The 20,515-nt window shown below is 42.0% G+C and overlaps 1 protein-coding gene across 1 annotated transcript in view; it reads left to right on the plus strand.

Annotated features, from left to right (window-relative positions):
• Window positions 1-20,515, plus strand: part of HOOK3 (hook microtubule tethering protein 3) — a 106,510-nt gene that overhangs the window by 38,569 nt on the left and 47,426 nt on the right. Inside the window, 6 exon segments of the mRNA XM_025192730.1 lie at window positions 1-26; window positions 7,850-7,912; window positions 9,830-9,913; window positions 10,730-10,893; window positions 16,012-16,152; window positions 17,044-17,245. The exon segment at window positions 1-26 is cut by the window's left edge and continues 11 nt beyond it. Of these exon segments, the coding sequence (XP_025048515.1) occupies window positions 1-26; window positions 7,850-7,912; window positions 9,830-9,913; window positions 10,730-10,893; window positions 16,012-16,152; window positions 17,044-17,245 (680 nt within the window).

Here is a 20,515-nt window from a genome sequence, read left to right on the forward strand (position 1 = left end):
ATGTAGTTATGACAGCCATTCAGGAGGTATGCTGGAGTGCCCATATTATGTAATAATTCAGCTTTACAGTATTGTAGCAAAGATTTTTTTTTAGTTTTGTTAAGTTCAATGGGAAGTAATTAAAAGAAGGGGCACAGAAGTTAAAATCTGTAAAATTAGCATAATGTTGTTTTCCTTTTATTAGGGAAAACATAATTTGTCAAGCAAGCCTTTCTTACGTAATAGAGTTCAGGTAAATGTCCCACTTTTCTTTAAATCTAGAAGATTTAAACTTCTAGATACTTTGAGACTGGGTTCCCTTTCCTTTACCTTTCCTTTCCTGTGGCTCCTGAATACACACTATAATACTTTTTGTATAAGTAGCAAAACAAATACTGTAGAAACTTTGTTAATTTCCACCAAATAATGGGGAGACTTGTTATGAAGTACTGAATTTTGTAAATGGGCAGCAAACAAATATGATAAAAAGGGGAAAATATGCAGTGAAACATTCATTGTTTGGTCAGCTGTAGTCTAGCTTTAGCTTAAATTATTCCTCACAGTAAATTGTAGTATGTTAATAAATATACTATATTATATATTCTAAAAATATTTTAGAAATGTAAGATTTACTAGGCCATATATTAAACTTGTATTGTAAGGAAAGACCTCCTCTTTTGGTAGGTTAAGTAACATTTAGACTAGTAGGTTTACTATATGCTAGAAATAATTTAATCATCTCATTTTAACATAATGCCTCATGCCAAGAAACTAGATAAACTCATACAGTGAAACTTAGTAATGGCTATCATTATTATTGCCAGTTTTCTTCTGCTAAGCAGATCAGCTGAATATCAGTGCTTCAGCTGCTGGGCTTTAGTTAATAATATTTTAGCTGAGATCCAACACTGGTAAAGCAGGGTTGGGCAATTATTTAGACTAGAGGGCCACTTATAATGAGTTTTGGGGACCTGTTGAGGGCCACATCCTTATCTGTGTCTCTCTCTGTCTCTTCTCTCTGTCTGTCCCTTTTCCCTCTCTCTTTCTCCCTCCAGAACCTGGCCGAAGCTGTAGTTCACTAAGAGCCCTGACGCTCAGCTATGCACCCAGGCAGGAGCTGCTGTCATGATGGGTGGGCAGTGGTGACAGCTTCAGTCGGGGTCTGGAGGGCAGGGGGTAGGAAGAGAAGGAGAGAGAAACGCTGCCACCCACCTGGTGCAGCAGCAGCTCCTGCCTTTGTCTGCAGTTGATGCTGCTGGCAGGTTCTGGGCAGGAGCTTCCACTGCATTTGAAGGGTAGCAGGTCAGCTGTGAATGCCACAGCAGGTTCTGTGTCCAGGCTCCTGAACCTGCGTGTTGCCTTCACAGCTGATGCCACAGCCCACCCACTGCAAGGGAAGCCCCACCCAGGTCTGCAGCTGACGCCTCATGCTACTGGGCTGAAGCAGTCCTGCCTATTTGCCTGGGACCATGTGGAGGCCAGAGCCATCAGCTTCCCACAGCTCAGATCCAGTGAGTTGGCAGCCATCTACCCAGAGGCTAGATCTGGCCTGTGGGCTGTATTTTGCCAACCCCTGCTGTAAAGCATTTTTATCTCAGTTCTTGGATTTCAGGCAAAATAACTTCATATCAAGTAACTTCAGTATCTCAGCTTTAGTGTTTCTGAAACAGCTTACTGGCTTCTTGGATGACCCCAAAACAGGTGTCATAGGTAGTTGCTTAATATAGAACAAATTAATGAGAGAGAGAGAATAAAAATAAAGGAACAGATTTTGCTGGTTTTAAATCAAATGGTTTTCTGGCAAGTACTCTAGGAAAAAGTAACAATTCACTAGTGTCTTTGCTGATGCATTCCTCCCAGTCCACCACTGGAGTTCTGTTTAACTCTGCATGTGAACAAGAATAAAAAATGTTAATTCCATGTTGACTTTTGATAAATCCGTAACTGAACACTGACAAATTTCAGTATGGTGCATTTGAATTTATCTTCTGAATACATTAAATGCAACTGTAGGTTTCATACAAAGATAGCATTTTGTCTCTTATCCAAACAATAGAAGTCTTATACACTGTCTGCTGACAAATCATTTAGAGAAATAAAACTTCTAAGTAATGGCGGGAAATTACATTATTTCGTAAATGTTAAACTTGGAGACATTCAGGTTTCTTTTCCCATTGAGTGAATGTGTGCAGCAGACAGTCTAAATAGGTCCTTTAGTGCAGAGTACTGGAGGCAGTGTCAGACATGATTGAGGTTGTGCAGTAAGTAGGATTTTGCTCCTTGTTTTGGTTCCAAGCTATCCAGAAGTCAGAAAATATCAGTTTTCCTATGTTGTCATCTAATTATTTTCAAGGTTCATTTTGTGTTTAGTCGCAACTGTTTTTTGCTTTATGGAAAATCTTCCACTGAGCCCATCAGGAATAGTGGGGAAAATTAGACAGTGTGGAACACATCAGACATATATTTGGGTCTTAAAAGCAACTAAATCTCCTGAAAAAGAAACCTTACTCTAATGCATGTCCAAAAGAAATTAATTGAGTTTGCACATTATGTAGGATGAGGCAGCAATATATATGAAGTAATCATCTTGAAGTTATGACAGAATAAAATAAGCTGCAGTGCTGTATTTGTAGAATACAGAACTTAAGCCATATACATGATAAAGAAGATCATTGCGCACAGATTCCATGATCATCTTGTATCCATGACAACTCAAATTAATTCAACCTTTATGAGTAAACCAGTTAAAAATGGATAAAGGATTTAATACTATAAAATTAGTACGGCTGTAAGTATTTTCTTTAATGCCATTTGTCATATGCCTTTGAGCATGGAAAGGTATCATTGTCATAAAGTAACAGTGCAAATAACAGAAGTAATGCCATTTATTTTCTATAAAATGGCATAATATAAACTGAAGAAATTATCTTGTAACCCAAGTTATTGTTTCATTTGTATGTTCATACAAGATTATGTATGTTTTACTGGGGGGGGGGGTGATACTCAAGAAAATATGATACATCAATAGGCAGTAATAGAGGTTTCATTAAAACAAATTATGAGTGCTGGATTGAAATTAAGGTTGTAATGCTGCAGTAAGATGGATGAAGGCAGATTCCTGTGTCCGCTATAAGCCACCATTTAAATTAAAAAATATATACAAGCAACCCCCATTTAACATTGTTTTTCTTAGCACTATTTTGCTATAATCATTTTACATTGATACCCGATTCCACTTAGCACTCAGCAAGTTTCATTATAACAATCATAGGCATGTCCTAAGAGTGATTCTGGTGGCTTTAGAAAGTGAAAAGTGGAAGTTGATTTTGCTTAATGCTCGGTTTTGTTTAACACTCTGTTTTTCGGGAACCAATTAAGAGCCCTAAGCGGGGATTGCCTGTATGTGGTTTTAGAGGGTAAATTGGAGCACTGTCTTTACCTGCTTCTGGGTTTTTGCAGGTGAGACAGCCAGTCTCTGTATTTGAAACACATTAACCAAGGGGTGTCAAACTCATTCAGCCCTGCACGCCAGATGAGTGGCATGGGGCTGGTCCACAGACTGAATCAGATCCACAGATTAGCCTGACATTCTGGATCTAGCTTGCATCCTGGAGTAGCAGAGCTGGAGGCACTGTGTGTGACACATAGGGCCATCTTGTGCACCCTGTGTACTGCTTGTGGGTCAACCCAGAGACTCAGGGGCAGCACTAGGGGTCAGATGATAGAGCTTCATGGGCTGGATCTAGCCTGTGGGCTTTATCTTTGACACCCCTATATTAACCAATGGTATTCTCTCACTACCACTGAGCATGACTATACTATGTGGCCCAACTATTATGGCTGCAGAAGGCTAGCCCATACTGAAAACGAAAATGTATGGAAATATTTGGGAAATCTGAAGGTTTCCCAAATGCAATGGCAGGGCAAGAGGGGAAGAAACACAGCTCATTAAGGAAATTAGCTGCAACTTTTAATGCTGGAGAATAAAAAAGTGGGAAGCTTATCTTCAAAAAGAGAAATGCTAACCCTGCAAAGGCAGTGGTGCTCAATTTTTATTTTTTTTTTTAGATTCAAGGCACTGCTCATTAAATTCAAAACACCTCTTCATAACCTTGATGACTAGAGTGGCAGCCCATTTTAAAAACTAATTACAGTTCTTTCACTGCTTTGCAGAAGGGCTGGGCAGTGGGGGCAGGGAAAGGGCCAAGCAAGGACTGAGTCTGAGCCTGCACTTAATCTTTTTATCTTCTCATACCTGCCACACCCTTCAGAAGATCTCACCATACACCTGGGTGCCCTAACTTTGCTAAGGTTATTAAGCAGTAGTTGCTAATAAAATGTTTGGGGGGAAAACATTTCAGAAGAAGGGGGTCTGTAAGTATCTAAACCAGGAATTGGCAACCCCCAGGACGAGTGCCAGTGTGTGGCACACGAAGAAATTTTGCTTGACATGTGCACCTTAGGGCCCTACCATCAGCCCTGTCACACCAACATCTTACAAGTCAAGGTTGTGGGTGTTTAGGTGCTCTGCCCAAAAACGTTGCTGACCCCTAATCTAAACTAGTGTGCACTAACAAACAATAGGAAACCTATTATGAAGAATAAGAACATAGGACTTGGAGGCTCCACCTGGGCCATCAAGTCTAGTCCCTTGTGTTTGCATGCAACATTTACCCAAAGAATCCAGAAATTACCACTTCAAACTGTCCCACAGAACTACATAGAACAATTCCTGGAGCATCCGGAATAGTCCATGACACGATGCAGGTAAAAGGGGAGATGAGGGTACTGCCAGTGCCCAGGTACTGCAGGGACAAGGAAGTAGCTGGTTAATATATGCTCAGAAGAGCCTCTAGTGTGGAGGATATAGTCCTATTTCTAGGACAGCAATAATTGAGAGATTTGATTTACTTTTTTGATAGAATGTTTTAAAAAGTGTGTGAAATTAATATAAGTAGTTTGTTAATAGTTCAAAGTAAGGCATTTAGTATAATACTCTTGAAAAAACCAAAAAAGACCAAACAAAAAATGCTATAGAAATCAAATTGGCTTGATTAAGGATGTTCATTTCCATACTTCTATGCAGAATTGAAAACAAGTCACCTTTTAAATAGAGTGATGCTAGTCATCAGCCAAGGAAGAGAAATAAGTATGCGAGTACCCCAAGAGTCAGTGTTGAGTTTATTGCAATATCTTTATTAATATTCTGTAAGATAGTTGTATACATCTACTAATGAAATCCAGTGACTGGGTTATAGCATGACCACCTCTGATGGGAAATAAGGTTAGTGGGGCTAGAAAGTTTAGAAAATACTGGCAGAGAATATTATTATTAAATGACGTGTAGCTCAGAAAATTATTACAGTAAATTACTATTTACTTGAATCCAAGGCAGTTTTTTTGGTTCCTCCCCCCAATTGGATGTGAGGAGTCTCTCATTTTGGATTTGAGTACAAGGAAGCACAGGAGTGGGCAGCTGCTGCAGCTCTGACTTCGACACTGACTCGGGCCTCAACCCAGGCTCAGAGTCAGAACCACAGCAGCTCCCCGAACCCTACTCCGCCTGCCATCTGCTTCTGCTCCCCCATTTCCTGCTGCTTACCTTCCTAGGTATGCCCCCACTCCAGCCCAGGGCACAGAGCACATTGTTGTTCTGGCCCCCGTCCAGCCTAGCCCAGGTGGAACCCCCCAGGTGGTAGCTGGGGGAGTGGGGAGCAAATGGTGGGGCCATTGGCTGCAGTGGCACAGGCAGTAGTGGGGCATGCAGCAGGAGGAAGGCAGGCATGGGGGAATGGGGGGAGAGACAAGTGACAGGTATGGAGGAGCAGGTGGCATCCTGCTCGACTCCCCCATTGCCTGCTCCATGCTGCTTCCCCCCACACTACTGACCCCCACTGCTCCCGTGCACTGCCTGTCTCCCTTGCCACTGCTTTCACCACTGCAGTGGTGCGGAGGGACAGATTTAAGACAGCCCTGTCATAATTAGATTCTATACATGGACAATTAAAATAAATGTACACATTTCCATGTATCAAATCTAATTATTGGGGGGGGGTCATCTTAAATTCAGAGTAATCTGGGATTCAGGTAAATTCTGTAAATCAGTGTATGCAATTTGATAGTCTGTGGTGACCAGAAAGTCCTGTGACTCAGCTTTGTAGGAGTGTTGTATCACAGGCTAGAGCCTTTATCTTCTCTTTCATAAGATTTTTGGTTCTGTTGATGGAATAGGTGTTGTTTTTTCTTTTTCTGGGGAACCTGTGATCAGGAAGTTATGGATAAACTAAAAGAAATTTGGTGACATGACAAAAATGGTGCCTGGCTGAAGGGACTTTTTAGATTATCTTAAATATTTGTAACTTGTCCAATGACAGCTAAGGTACAGGGTAAAATAAATATATATATGCTTGAATTGTGTGGATATGGAGTAGGGGGAGAGATCCATTGTATATGGTGGTATAACCAGATATGATGGGGCAAAATTTTAGCAAAAGAAAATGTGAATGGAAATAAACAGGAGAAACTTTGACAGTGAGATGTATTACAACAGCCTGGTCCTCTGCAGGAAATAATGGAAACCTCCCTCTCTAGAGATTTTAAATGCCAGGCTAAGTGAAGAATAAGCATGAAGAATTATACTGAAAGGGGAACAGCATTGCCCTGAAATTGATTACTAGGATAAATTAAGGGTGGCCAACCTGTGGCATGCGTGCCACAAGTAGCACAGGCAGCTTCTGTGTGGTAATTAGTAGATTGTAGGAGGGGACAGGCTGCACAGTCCCAGATGGGACAGAAAACAGATCAGCAGACCAAGCAAGAGTAGTAGCACTCAGAGAGGCTGGAGAGCTAATTTGTGATGCATCTACCAGAAAGTTTGGCCCCCACTGGGATATATGACCAGTAATCTTTATGGGAATTAATGTTTATGATTCACAGTACAGAAGAAAACCAAAGACATTAACAATGTTGTAACTATTCTGAAGAAAAGCAGAAGCAGCCTTCTTGTTTTTGATTAATTACAACTTAGTAGCTTTTATCTTTGTTGTTACTAGTATTACCTTGTTTTTGGTTGGGTGGGGTTTTTTTTGGGGGGGTGGGGTCTGGGAATTTTTGCTTTGTTTTAATTCTATTCTAGCCATTTCCCTGTTTTAAAAGACTGGTGGCCATTTGCAGTGAAGGAGGATTTTATTTTCTACTTGTTATTTTACTCTGGGGAAATTGTATTAATTCATTTAAAGCCTTCCTGGCAGCCTATATCTAAAAGGGATGGTGTTTATTTTCTCTGTATCCTGACCACATTACAAAATACAGGTTTTTTTACTAAAATAGTTCAGATAATTTATGGTAATGTTTCAGATTTGAGAATATTCATTTTAGAGCATAGTTTCTTAATATAGGAATTCAAACAAGCCTGCAGAATGTCAAGACCAATTTACTTTTCTTTGTAGAAAGATTTCATGAGGTGCCCAGTTTGGAGTTGGGGAGAGGTTATAAGGGTTCCTAATGCGGGAACATTGAAAAACATTGCTCGTATGAAATTCTAGAAGCAGATCTTTATTGGTGTTTGCTGACAGTTCTCTGCAAAGAACAGCTCCAGCCTTTTGAGATAAATGATGGACATGCTTTTTTCAGAGAAAACCAAATCAGATAAGCTGTCTCTTTACATGCTTGTTATATCTTTTTTAAGTTCTGAACATTTCTAATTCTGTTTGCATATACCCTGTATATAAAATATAGTGAAAACATGAGGTCTTATTGTCAAAGAGAGCTTCCATAAATATAAGATCAACCTGTTTTTTCATTGAAAGCTTAGCTTTTAATATACAAATAAATCTTTTGCTTTTTCTAATCCAGTGTAATCTAATTGCAGTTGATGAGTAAAGAATCACCAGTCTCTGTTGGAAATGATGCTTACGTTGACCTTGATCGTCAGGTATCTAAGACCAGATGTTTATTTTTCTTTAATTACAGGAAATTAGTGTCCAGTCATTCTGGTATACTATCAAGTTAGCTGCCTCTTATTTTTTGGTAGAAAATCTTTTTGGGACGTAAAAGGAACAGCAGAATTCAAATTTTCAGTGTAATATTTCTCCTTAAAGCACCATTGTCTTGAGAGATAATTAGTCAGAATTTGCACTTACATGTATTTATTGGGGGTTTTTTTGTCTAACAGCAGCATGGGCCATGTTTAAAAAAAATACGATTACTAATTTGCTATTTGTATGGATTATACCTTTCTGAATTTTATCATTCATACTGTTTTTTAAATGAAAATATTTATTTGGGGAATAAGATTGTAAGCATTATGAATAGTTTGTAGATACAACACTTAAACTATGGCATTATTTGTTGTGCACACATATGCACATACATTAATGGCATTTATTATCTGTAAGGAAAACTTTGTGCCCTCTTGTGTTGTCACTGGGCACTTCTACCTGAGACACTTAATGCCCATTGGACTAATTCTACTGAGCATTAGCGTGGCTGGCAGAAACTGTGCTAATGTGCAGTAGATTAGTCCAATGAGCATTAAGCATCACCAAAAAAATGTTTGTTTGTGCTAATGCGCAGTAGACTTAATCCAATGAGCATTAAGTGCCACAAAAAAGTGTTTGTACTAATGTGCAGTAGCGCCGATTTACAGTGCATTAAGTTTAGTACCTGTTATTACGGGTACTAAACTTAGTGCGCATCAGTGAACATGTAAACGTTCCCACTGAAGTTCATAGCTTAGATCTGGCTCAAAAATCCTTCAAGCAGACCAGAGACCTATTGTGAAATTTTGGTAAAATCCCTCAGTGGCTGAAACTGGGGAAATGTCATACCACATCACATATGTATTATCACCTATTATATGCCCATTTTTAGAAAGCACATTCTGTTGCTTATATTCTCCTTATACCTACCTACCTATATGCCATTCCTTTAAGATGCCAGAGTTGTAGTATGGAAAATGATGTTGTTTCTGCATTGTTGCACCTTAAACTATTTAGTCTGTACTAAGAAAGAGATGGAGTTAATATTAGAGGTCAGCTGTTCCACATAGTCTTGGAAAATAAAAAAGATACCTTTCAGTAAAGTAGGCCAGATATGTGTGAAGAATAGTATTTTTAAAGAATTTTTCATATATATGTCAAATAAATATGTAGTTTTGTGCACATTTCTCAGACCAGTTTTTTTTAGTTTGTACATTTACTTCCAACTGTATTCCTGGAGAAACTTGGAAGTCATAAATCTTTCAATTGCTATAAGATTCTTTTCACAGACCTAACAGAATGTTTAAACTTTGTATATGAGAGTAAATGTCTGTGTTCAGACTGCTCTTAGACTTTCTGTCACCACAGTAACTTTCCCCATTGTACATCAAGAGTGGTGGTACTCAGTGGCTAGACAGGTTTTACCTTGATTGTCTGTTCCTTGTATTCCATCTCCCAATCCTTTGTGTAGTTGCAAAAATAGTTAAAACTGAAACTGTTCGCTCTTTGCATCTGTAAAGAAAAGTGGTGTTGACAGTTTAAATTTACACAGATTATACCTTTTTTAACATTCAGGTTGCACAGCTTCTTGGGCACAGTATGTAGAATGACATATTTTGTTCCAGGCCCAGGCATTGCCTTCTGAAGTGTTTATCTTCCTTACATAAATTAGGCCATGTCTGTGCTTAACCATAGGTGCCCCTTTTTCTTATGATAGAATAGAAAACTGTCACTGACTTTTTCAAAATCAGTAATCCAGGAGCATAAAATAAACTATACAGTGATATAATTCAACAGCTTTATGGTTACAGACTACTTAAATGTGTTATAATGTTATGGTGACAATAAAAAAAATTGTTGTTTTATAATAGTTGAAGAAAACAACAGAAGAATTAAATGAAGCCTTAGCAACAAAAGAAGAAATTGCTCAGAGGTGCCATGAATTAGATATGCAGGTAGGCTGTTTGTTATATGTACACAATTAAATTGTGGAAATTGTAGCATGAGATTGAGAAGGGACATATTGATTCTTAGACAGCTAAAGACAGGAGGTAGCATGGAGACCTATCTATGAAAACAAATGCTTAATAGTTGTACTACTTTAACTCTACTAGAACTGCTAAAGCAGCACAATCTTCCTAGTAGTGGTACAATTTTATTAGTATAAAAGTGCTTTACATACATGTATAACTTTTTCATACGAGAAGGAAATAAGCCAAGCCAAGTATTCTGTTGTAATGGTATATTTAATTTAGTTAAAAAAAAATCTTGTTGCAATCAAAATAGTTATGCAAAAAACAAGTGTTGATCAGACCTTAGAGAAGTCATATTTTACTAATTAACTAAGCAGCCCTAATCTAGAAGATGTGACTAAAGTAAACCTGAAATTCAGATGCATCTTTTTTGTTAGTCACATTTCAAAGTAAAAAGGACTCTAGATACTTGGTTTTGAAAGGTTAATAAGATTTCAGTACAACAGATGTTTTCTTTTAAAATTCAGCTCGTTGATTGTAGATGCCTTTTGATAAATACAGCTTATACCACTAACATCTGCATATTAATTTGATATCCCCATTGCTCTGGTATCTTGGTTTGCATCACATAGGAATTAGATAAATAGTTATAACTAGAGCATATTGTCCTCTCTATATTTTGTTAGAAGACCTTAGGTCTTCAGTCATTGGTCATGCTAATAGTCTGCCATTTGCATGCAAAATTTGGTCTTGAACACGATAATGTCATTGTTGCAACTTGTTGTTTCATTGCAACAGGTTGCAGCACTTCAAGAGGAGAAAAGTAGTTTACTAGCTGAGAACCAAATCCTGATGGAACGTTTGAATCAATCTGATTCTATTGAAGACCCCAACAGCCCTGCAGGACGTAGGCATCTGCAACTGCAAACACAATTAGAACAGCTCCAAGAGGAAACCTTCAGGTAAAAAAAAAATCCACAGTTTGGTAAGCTTCAGTTTAAACTGGCAGCCACCATTTGAATTATCCAGCAACCAGATATTTTTTTTAACTAATACACTTTTCATTCCTCTTAGCAGTTATCTTAATTTGTTATTGTGGGTCGCGTAACCACTACCATTTTAAAATTAAGTTTTTGTTATGTTCTGTTGTTTTACAAGCTCAGACTTGAAAAGCATTAATTTTTTAGGCTAAAATTTGCCATGCTTGCTCTGTGCCCAAAGCAAAAGGTGTTTTGAAGTGCAAGTGTATGCGTGTGAGTGAGGAGGCTGTCCCTTCCACTACTTCTGAGATCAATAAAGATGCTGTCTTTTTCAAACGTTAAGCCTTTTGTCCAATCTGATTCCTCTCTGGGCTTTTCTGCTCAAGATTATGCATTTTGAGTAGGGCAGGATCACTTTCCAGCATCCTTTGCCCCATTTCTGACTTTAAAGCCTATTTTATTCTGACATTTTCTTTACTTCAAAACTAGTGCTTTTGATCTTGTGTCTTTCCACTGCTTTATCTTTCTCCCCTTCCATCTTTGATTCCTTTTGCTTCTGTGTTCATTTGTACCTTCCTTTTCCAGTAGCCTGAAAAGGTGTTTCCTGGTACCTTGTCTTTCATTCTAGCTAATGAACATTTTCCTCCTTTCTTTTTACATTTACACTGTCAACAAATAGGGTATTCAAGTGCCCTTTAACTCTTTGACTGTCTCCGAAGTCTGACTATCAGGGATCCAGGTTTTCTGTTCACCATGGAAAAATGTGGCAAAACATGGATTTTCTCATTTTAAGGAGAAAAACACGGGAAATGGCGGGTTTCCCCTTTCAGGATGGCAGAGTAGCAGCCTGCAAAGAGTGGGAGGAGGGCAATCATGTAGGGGGCGCCGCGTGCATGCGTTCCCACACAGAGGGTGCTAGGGGTGCATGCACGCCCCCACACAAGGGGTGCCATGCAGGGGTGGGAGGGGTGGGGTGCTGTGGGTTGGAAGTGAGGGGCACTGGCTGAGCCATGGGGCTTTGGGTCAGGATTGAGGAGCTTGTGGGGCTGTGGCTTAGGAGTGAAGGGCAGTGGCATGGACAGGGCACCAGCATATCAGGGCTGCTCCACACCACAAAACAGTGGTTGGGGACAGCTGCAGCTGGACCCGCATCCTAGTGAGTGAAGGAGGCAGGTGGAGCTCTGATTCTTCCATGATAAAAAACCCCACAATCGAATGCCAACATTTATAGGTATTTAGAATGTATTCTATTTTAGTAGTTGAGGCACTGGTAGGCTTCCAAATTGCTTTAAAATTGTAAATATATCAATATAACATTGTGTTCAACTGATACCTATTTATATAGTGGTGTTTCATTTTAAGCTCAGAAAAACATGGATGGGGGGGGGTTAAATCAGAGAATTAGCAATTTTTAGACAGAGAAAACCAGAATCCCTGCTGATTTATCAATGTGTTCATTCTGTTGAAATTCATCACACCGCATTCCCTGAGCTAAGATTATTGAACTGCTTCTTCCTTTTTCTTTCCTTTTCATTTGCACGCTGCATTCAACTCTGATCGCTTTGTTCTCCCTCCATTGACTTTCATTCAGGCTTCTTTTAATTTTGTCTCTGGTTATTTTAGCCTGCTGACCTGTTTATTAGTTTTTTGGTTATTCTTCTTTAGACACCTTCCCATAAGTCTACCAGGACTCTCCTTTCTTATGCCCCCTTTTCTTCTTTTCCTGTATTCTCCTTGTGTGATGTCTTTCAAGTTTTAAGTCCCTAGCCTGCATTTCACATCAGTGCTAAAGAGCAGTAGACTGGACATAATGTGGGTACAAACTCATTCATTTCATTGATACAAAATGCAGTAATCTTGACTCCACTGTGTTGTGTCCAAAGCTGTCCACTTCTCACCAAAAAGGTCTCATCTCCTTTTCTCTGGCCTCTATTGCTTTGGCTTTTTCACTCTGTCAAGACTGGAACCTTAGTATAATTTTTGTCCTGTCTAAAGGCATTACTGGGCAGCTCTGCACCTTGTGCAGCTTTGGCAGGCGGGGCAGTGCCAGCTGCTGTTCTGTTGGCAGTAGTGGTGTGGTTAGCCAACCGCTGCAGCAACAACTATTTTTGTGCTCCCCCAAATACAGCCTCTAGGGCAGCTGCCCTGGTTGTCCTCAGTTATACTACTGTGTGCCCACCGGGCCTCGAACATCCTGTTCCGAGCTTCTTTGCTACAGGTGTACCCTGGTGTCCGCCTTGGCGTAGCAGATGGCCCTTCAAGGAGGTGTTTACTCACAACGCAATCCTCCCCTATCTCGCCTGCCACGACTTTGAAACTTGCTACAGTGGGTGGAGAAGAGCTTCGGTATTGCTACAACTCCCTTGGGGCCACTTACTTCTCTGGTGGTCTTCTGCGCGGTTCCACCTTCCCTCTACCTCGCCCTGCACCCAACCTGGTGGGCCACTGTTGGTCCTGCAGCCGCTCTCTTGCGCAATGGATGTATGTTGTTTCCTAGGCTTTCAGGCCTCTGGTGTTCTCAGTTGACACGTTCCTCTCCCCCTCCCCCCCCAGCAATCCTGGGGTTCCGCTCTCCCTGGTTCACCTCTCTACCCAACCCCTCCAGACGCGGGGAAACACAAAACTACTTTACAAAAAAAAAATAAATGGAAAACCTTCACCAGCACCGTGTTCCCCTCCTTCTCCCGAGGTCTCTCTCAGCACTCAGACTCAGCCTCTAGGGCCCACTCCTATCCTCCCAACACCCCTTTATCCCCTTGAGGCTATCTGCAGTTTTACCCATGGACCCTAAGCCCTCTGGGTCATCCCAAATCTCTTCTGTCTCTGCCCCCTGGGCTCTTTAGGAGTGAAGTTCCTTCTCGGGTCCTGTCAATATTACTGCCCTCTCTGGGCCTTCTTGGTTACGCTGCCCTCTCTCTGGGCTTCCAGGGTAAATATTGCCCTCTCTCTGGGCCTCCTGGGTAACGTTGCCCTCTCTTTGGGCTTCCTGGATAATGTTGCCCTCTCTCTGGGACTTCTGGGTAACACTTCTCTCCCCGGGGTGTACCCTCGGGTCCCACTAATCACTCCACCATCCCACCTGTTTGGGAGATGGAGGGAGGATCAGTGCCTCCCCCTTCTCTGCAGAGGCTGCCAGGCTCGGGATCTATCCAGCCTCTGTCTTCCTCCCCCTCCTTTCTTCACACCAGAGCTCCTGCCCCAAGTGCAGGTTTACCTTCACCGCCATCGGCGGCTCCGCCCTCGCTGCGTGAGGCATCGGATCCTCTTCTGTAGAGGATTGGCGTCTCCTGCTCCACTCCGAGCTGCCGGTAAACACGTCCGGCTGAGGTTTCTCCCGGCGTCTGCTCCCCTGCCACTTTGTGGGCTGTCCTCTTTATCCCTGCCGGCCGGTAATTGCCACTGGTGTCACTGGCTGGCCGCAGCTGTATGAAAGCGCGGCTGATGGCTCGCGCGGGTTCCTTCCGGTGTTCTTGCTTTGCGGTCGGTCTCGCTGCAGGTAAGTGCTCTTTTTTTACTTTTGCTTTTTCTGTTCTTCCCCCGTTTTCTGGTCCTGGGGTTTCCCCCTTAGTCTTTAGGGTCCCCCCCCATTTTGTTTCTCCCTGTGACATACTGCTCCTGCTACTTGAACTGACTACATTTTGTCTCATTTCTTGTTTCATAGATTTCATTGACATTAAGGCAGAAAGGGACCTTGGGAGAGCAACGAGTCCAGCCCCCTGTCCCAGGGGTAGGAAGTCAGCTAGGGTCAAAGGATCCCAGCAAGATAAGCATCTAAATGCTTCTTAAAGGAGTCCAGAGTAGGTGCTTGCACCACCTCTGGAGGGAGCCTATTCCAGGCCTTGGGGGCTCGGACAGTTTCTCCTTGGACTCTTTAAATTAACAGCTGCTGGACCTCTCTCAGTTCCAGCATTTTTACTTCCTTTACTGACGACTTTTCAACTTTCAGATTACTTCAGTTTTGTGCTGCCAATGTCATATCCTCATTGTTCGGTAGTCGCCACCAGAGTTTCTGTAAAGTATTCCCTTCACTCATTCCCAGCTCTGAACATTCTTTCACTTCACTTCCAGTTAGTGTTTGCATTGCCTCTCTGAAGAGCTCTTTCCATGAAGTATTCCAGCTATTAAAGGCTGTTTACCATTCTTTCTATTGTATCTTGTTATGTTATGGCCTTTTGTATGTGTGTAGTGGATTATTTTTTTCAGGGCAAAGACTGTGTTCAGCATAATTTAGACATAAGCCAAAACATAGTTATTAAGCTACCTAAATATGTGGTTTGATTTTTTTTATAGGTGTTGAACATCTGCAGCTACCCCAAAATTGGCCATAGACCCCCCCCACCTGCCTCCCAGCACTGCTGCCACCCGCCCCACACAGCCCTGCCCTGCCAGGAAGAGCCTGCCCTGACCCTCCCCTCACAGATCCAGGCACACACCTCCCCACATGCCCTGCCGGATGAGTGGTGGGAGCAGCTGGGCTAGTGCTGGACTAGCTGCTGAGCCAGTGGCGTGCAGTGGCAGGAGTTGCTCACCCCCCCCTCCCCCCCCCAAACGCACCCCCGTGGACAAGTTGTGGCTGTGTCCTGTACCCTGGCTGGGCAGCACTTGCCCCAGCTGCAGCCCCACTCCTCCCTCACTGCAGGGGCCTTGATCTGCCCCCACACACCCCTTCTCTCCCCTTCCACTACACCAGACTTACCAGCTCCATGCAGCTCTTCAAGCTGCCAGGCTGGTATCAGAAATTGGATCAATATTGGCTGATATGCCTCCTTAAAAATTGGCTATTGGTATCGGCCCCAAAAATCTGTATCAGTGCACCCCTGCTGTCAGTGTCCTCACTGTGGTGCTGTCTTGGGCCTTGTGTCTCTTTTTTTTTTTTTTCCCCCTGAAGGTGACTGTGAAGGAGCAATGGTAACAATAGCTTATAGCAGTGGTGTAACTAGGGTGGGGTGAATGGGGTACCCACCTTGGGCACCGACTTTGTGAGGAAGGTAGGTGAAAAAAGGTGGCTGATGATGCCAGCGCCCGACTTCATCCCTATGCTTTCTGGCCCATGGGTGGAATATGCCCTTTCTCACCTATACTTTCATTTCAATTCTGTAGATTAGAGGCAGCCAAAGATGATTATCGAATACGTTGTGAAGAGCTAGAAAAGGAAATTGCAGAATTGCGACAGCAGAATGAAGAGCTAACCACTTTAGCAGAAGAGGCTCAGTCATTGAAGGATGAAATGGATGTTCTCAGGTAAATGATATTCCTCCAACTCTTGGGATGCATGTTTCTTTTTATTCCTATACTAAGCTGTATAGAGAGTTCATTAGCATTCATCTCTAAAATTTCCTATATATTAGAAATTATAATTAAAATTATGATGTAAAGATTTATATTATTTGGCAATCTGATCTTAGACCACTGAGCACCACCAGTACATATAGCACATTGTATGTTTTGTATTTTTACTCTTTGTTATGGGTGTGTTATTCTTTCAGCTGAGATTTCTGTCACTTGTTCTCAACGAACATTTATCCAAATATGACTTATTATAAATTCAGCCCTGCTTGAAGTTAATGTTCCTTGCATTCTGAGTCTAGACAACTAAACTACCACCATGTAGGGGGGATATAACCTGCATTGCAGATGGGCATGACAGCTCTTAGTGCCTCAAACTTGATTTATTATTGGTTTAAACAAACAAACTATTCTTCTATCATTATGCATGAAACAAAGAGCAAAAAGCACAAGAGCAGTGATCATGCTGAATAACTGCTTGAAAGAAATGAGTTTTGGGACTGGATCTGGAGTCAGAGAGGGAAATTGTTTGGTATCATTTGAATTTGACATGGAATGAGACAGGAAGGCAATATAAGGATCCCATAGGAAGTTGGTAGATATCATTAATAGAGAGGGAGAGAAAGTACCCATAATGCTGCTGTGCAAGTAGTGAGTGGTGAAGCCGGGAGGTTAACAGTGAGAAATCCAAAAAATATAGCAGAAGTTTTAGATGAGAGGAGTAGTTTAATTGTTTCCCCTGGTATATGGGAGCCATTTCTGTAGTGATTTTAATGGTAACTGCAGAACACTTTTTGAATATTCTGAATACAGATTTGGTTCAACTTCTCAATCTCTGTCACGCAGGCATTCTTCTGATAAAGTGGCCAAGTTGGAAAGCCAGGTAGAATCATACAAAAAGAAGCTGGAAGACCTGGGCGATTTGCGGCGGCAAGTAAAACTCTTAGAGGAAAAGAACACTGTATACATGCAAAACAATGTAAGCTTGGAAGAAGAGCTGAGGAAAGCCAATGCAGCACGGAGCCAGTTGGAAACATACAAGAGACAGGTGATAACAGAAATAGTTACTGCCATTGTGCTATATACGGCTCAGATTTTTCGGTTAATAATTTGTCCATTACCTCACAGAAAAAGAACTAATCCATATTCCATGGAAGGCATCTAATTTGTTGTAAATATTCCTTTCCTCAGAAACCTCATAGGTTGTTACGTTACACTTGTATAACTCCAATTACTAGGAAGGGAAAATGTTCGTTAATGTAGTCTCACTTAGATTGATAACTCATAGATTTTAAGGCTAAAAATACCCAACATGGCCATCTGGTCTGACCTGCTGCATAGCACAGATGATGGAACTTCATTAATTCCTGCTTCAGATCTGAGACCTGTGTTTTAACTCAATTGTGTTTTCCAAGGGTCAGAAAAACCCCAAAAACTTTGATTTAACAAATCCCAGTAACGGGGAATCTGTCATAACCTTTGATAATTTGTTCCAGTAGCTCAGTAACCTACTTGTTACACTTTTTTCCAGCTTTTGCTTCCCTATGTTGGTTCTTGTTACAGCTTTTCCTGTTAAGAAGAGCCCTATGTTGAATTTGTGTCCTAGTCAGATACTTAGATTGTGATCAGCTCTTCCTCCTGTTATGCTTTTCTTTGATAAGCTAAACAGAGCTCCTTGACTTTCTTGCTGTAAGTCCAGTTCACTTATCCTTCAAACATCCTTATGACATTTCTCTGCTCCTTTTTTCAGTAAAGAGCTGGGTACAGTATTCTTCCTATACTGATTCCAGTGTCTTGTCTGCATAGGCATTACCTCTTGCCCTTAAGACTTCAATTTCCTGTCACTTCCTTGAGCAAACAGGTCACCCCTCTATGTTGCCTGCCTTTCCTTCCTTTACTCCTTCTTCTACAAGAAAGGAGGGAAGAAAAGAACAAGGGAAAAAGGTAAAGAGTCTTGTAGCAATTTGGGCTTTTCTTTTTTTTTTTTTTTTTTTTTTTTTCCCCCCCCCCCCCAGCCATCAAGTGTTTTACTTCCCCTGGACTGGCCTCTTCCCTGGTCAAACTTACAGTTATGGAAGGAGACTTCCTAGTTAGCTTCAGATAGGTTTCCAAGTCTTACTGCAGTACTAGCCCTGTCTTTACTGCTTCACTCCTGATCATAGATCTGCTGTTGAGGAAATAAGCCCCGCCCATTAGAACCTGCTGAAATGCATCTGGGACCTGTGGTTCAGAAGTGTGAACAGTGTATGCTCAGGGTCTCAGAGCTACTTGGAACTGCTCTCAAGCTGTCTGTGTGTCCTAACTTCAGGTCTCGGGAGCACCAGAATGGGATTGAATGGGCATGTGTTAGTTATCATCTTCACAAAAAAAAGGTATAGATGTGGTTGTTCGCTCTTAGTCTCCATTTAGACTCTTGGGGAAAATAAAAGCATCACCCAGGAACCACCTCTTGCAATTTTACTTAGAGAATGAAGGCTCTATAGAATGCAGATATTGCTGCATATATGTGACATGGGTGTTATAAGTACCCAGCTGTTGCTTTGAAACAGCAAGCATGTTATCTGTCGTTCATCAGCTCACTACAGTGGGGGGTGACTTTCTTCTACCATGAGTGGAAGATGGATGCCTACTGTTGACACTGGATTTATGACCCAGATACCTTGTTCCGGGCGGACCCAAACCCTCAGACTGACCATGACCTTTCCATTCAATAATAGGCAATTTTTATTGATACACAGTAATAGCAGACAGTGGTGATGTGTAGGGGGTGCACATGCACCCCCTGAGAGTGCTGGTGCACCCCCTGATGGCCAACATTCCCAGGCAGGGGGGCAGTCCCCCTTGAGAGTCCCGGCCAAGGAGTGAGGGGCCAAGAGAAGCAATCCCTGCAGTCCCACCATTGCCAATCACATGCACCGGAAGCGCCAGTGGCATGCTGCTGCCATTTGTGGATTGGTGGGATCGGCTGCAGGGGACACCCCTCCCCTGGTCGCTAACTGGCTGCTAGGGGGAAAAGTGCCCCCCCTGATTCAGGAGGCACTAGTCACCCATGATAGCAGATAAGAATAATGCAAACAATTCTATATCTACCAGTCCTAAAGGCCCTCACAGTGGGAAGGTATGTCTGGCCAGTGCACAAGCTTTACCCTGTGGTTCTCTCTTGAATGTCAGATGTCAGCAGCCTGGAGGTTGAGGTCCAGGGTTCAACCCCCCCTCCCTTTCCATGGAGTGGGTCAGATGGGCTAGTGCTGTGCCCTCTGTCCATAGTAGCTTTGGATTCTCTTCTGGGGGACCCATTACTGCTCTGAAATCCCTCCTTTTGTATCCTTTGTCCCCTCTAATGACTCTTCATTCCCAGGTATTGTTGATTGGTTTTCCTGTGGTCATCATACTGTCCACATTCTGTTCTGTCACCGTATTCCTGTTTCCAAAACCCATCACATTCACATATCTTAGTTTAGTTATTTACTGGGCCTCCTGATTTGGTCTGTTCCACAAAACCAGAAATCCCAAGGGCTCTGCAGTTGGACACTATGACCTGGCCAATGTGGCAGAGTCCCTTATCTTATGTTATGGAGCAGGGTGGTACATGTCTTCAGTTTCTTAGCCTGTGTGTCTGCTAGTTCCAGACATAGTGGGCCTTGAAGGAAACTTTGTCACAAACAGACTTTTATAAGTCAATTAACCCTTCCTGTTCCCCCATGGACCATTGTTCTAATGCATATCTACTTTACTTGCAATCCAATTCCCAAAAACGGACCTCTGAATATCAATTTCTAGCCATCATCTACCTCCCTGTGGCAGCTCATGGATGTTCCATGACACTGATCTGCCATTGCTCCAAAAACAGCATGGGTTGAGTCTTGGTGTAGGAAGAGGCAGCTTCATTCCTTGTCCCTCTACCATGCAACTACATGCAGCTAATTCTTCTTCCCATTTCTTCCTGCATTTTACAGATGAGATTTCACAGCTGAGAATCTGTTACTTTGCACAGACTTACTGCTGGCATGATCTGAGAAAGAAATGCCAGTCTCTGCTCTGGCAGACCTGAGTTTCCTACTTCAACCACACAGTCTCAGAATAAATATGCCAAGTCTGTGTGTATGTCTGTGCTGTCTGTAAAACTGGGAGCCTCTTGAATGCTTACCTTTGAAACCCACATATGTATGAACACTGCATTAATATACAACATCGTGAACAACAGGAGTCCTGACAGCCTCCTGCCATAAGCGTTAAACCACCTGCCTATAGGACAGCCAGGAATACAGATTCCAGTATTACATTTCCATCAAGGAAATAGATTTGTACCACACTAACA

Source organism: Alligator sinensis, unplaced genomic scaffold (genome assembly GCF_000455745.1).
Source record: "Alligator sinensis unplaced genomic scaffold, ASM45574v1 scaffold1851_1, whole genome shotgun sequence".
Classification (NCBI taxonomy): domain Eukaryota; kingdom Metazoa; phylum Chordata; order Crocodylia; family Alligatoridae; genus Alligator; species Alligator sinensis.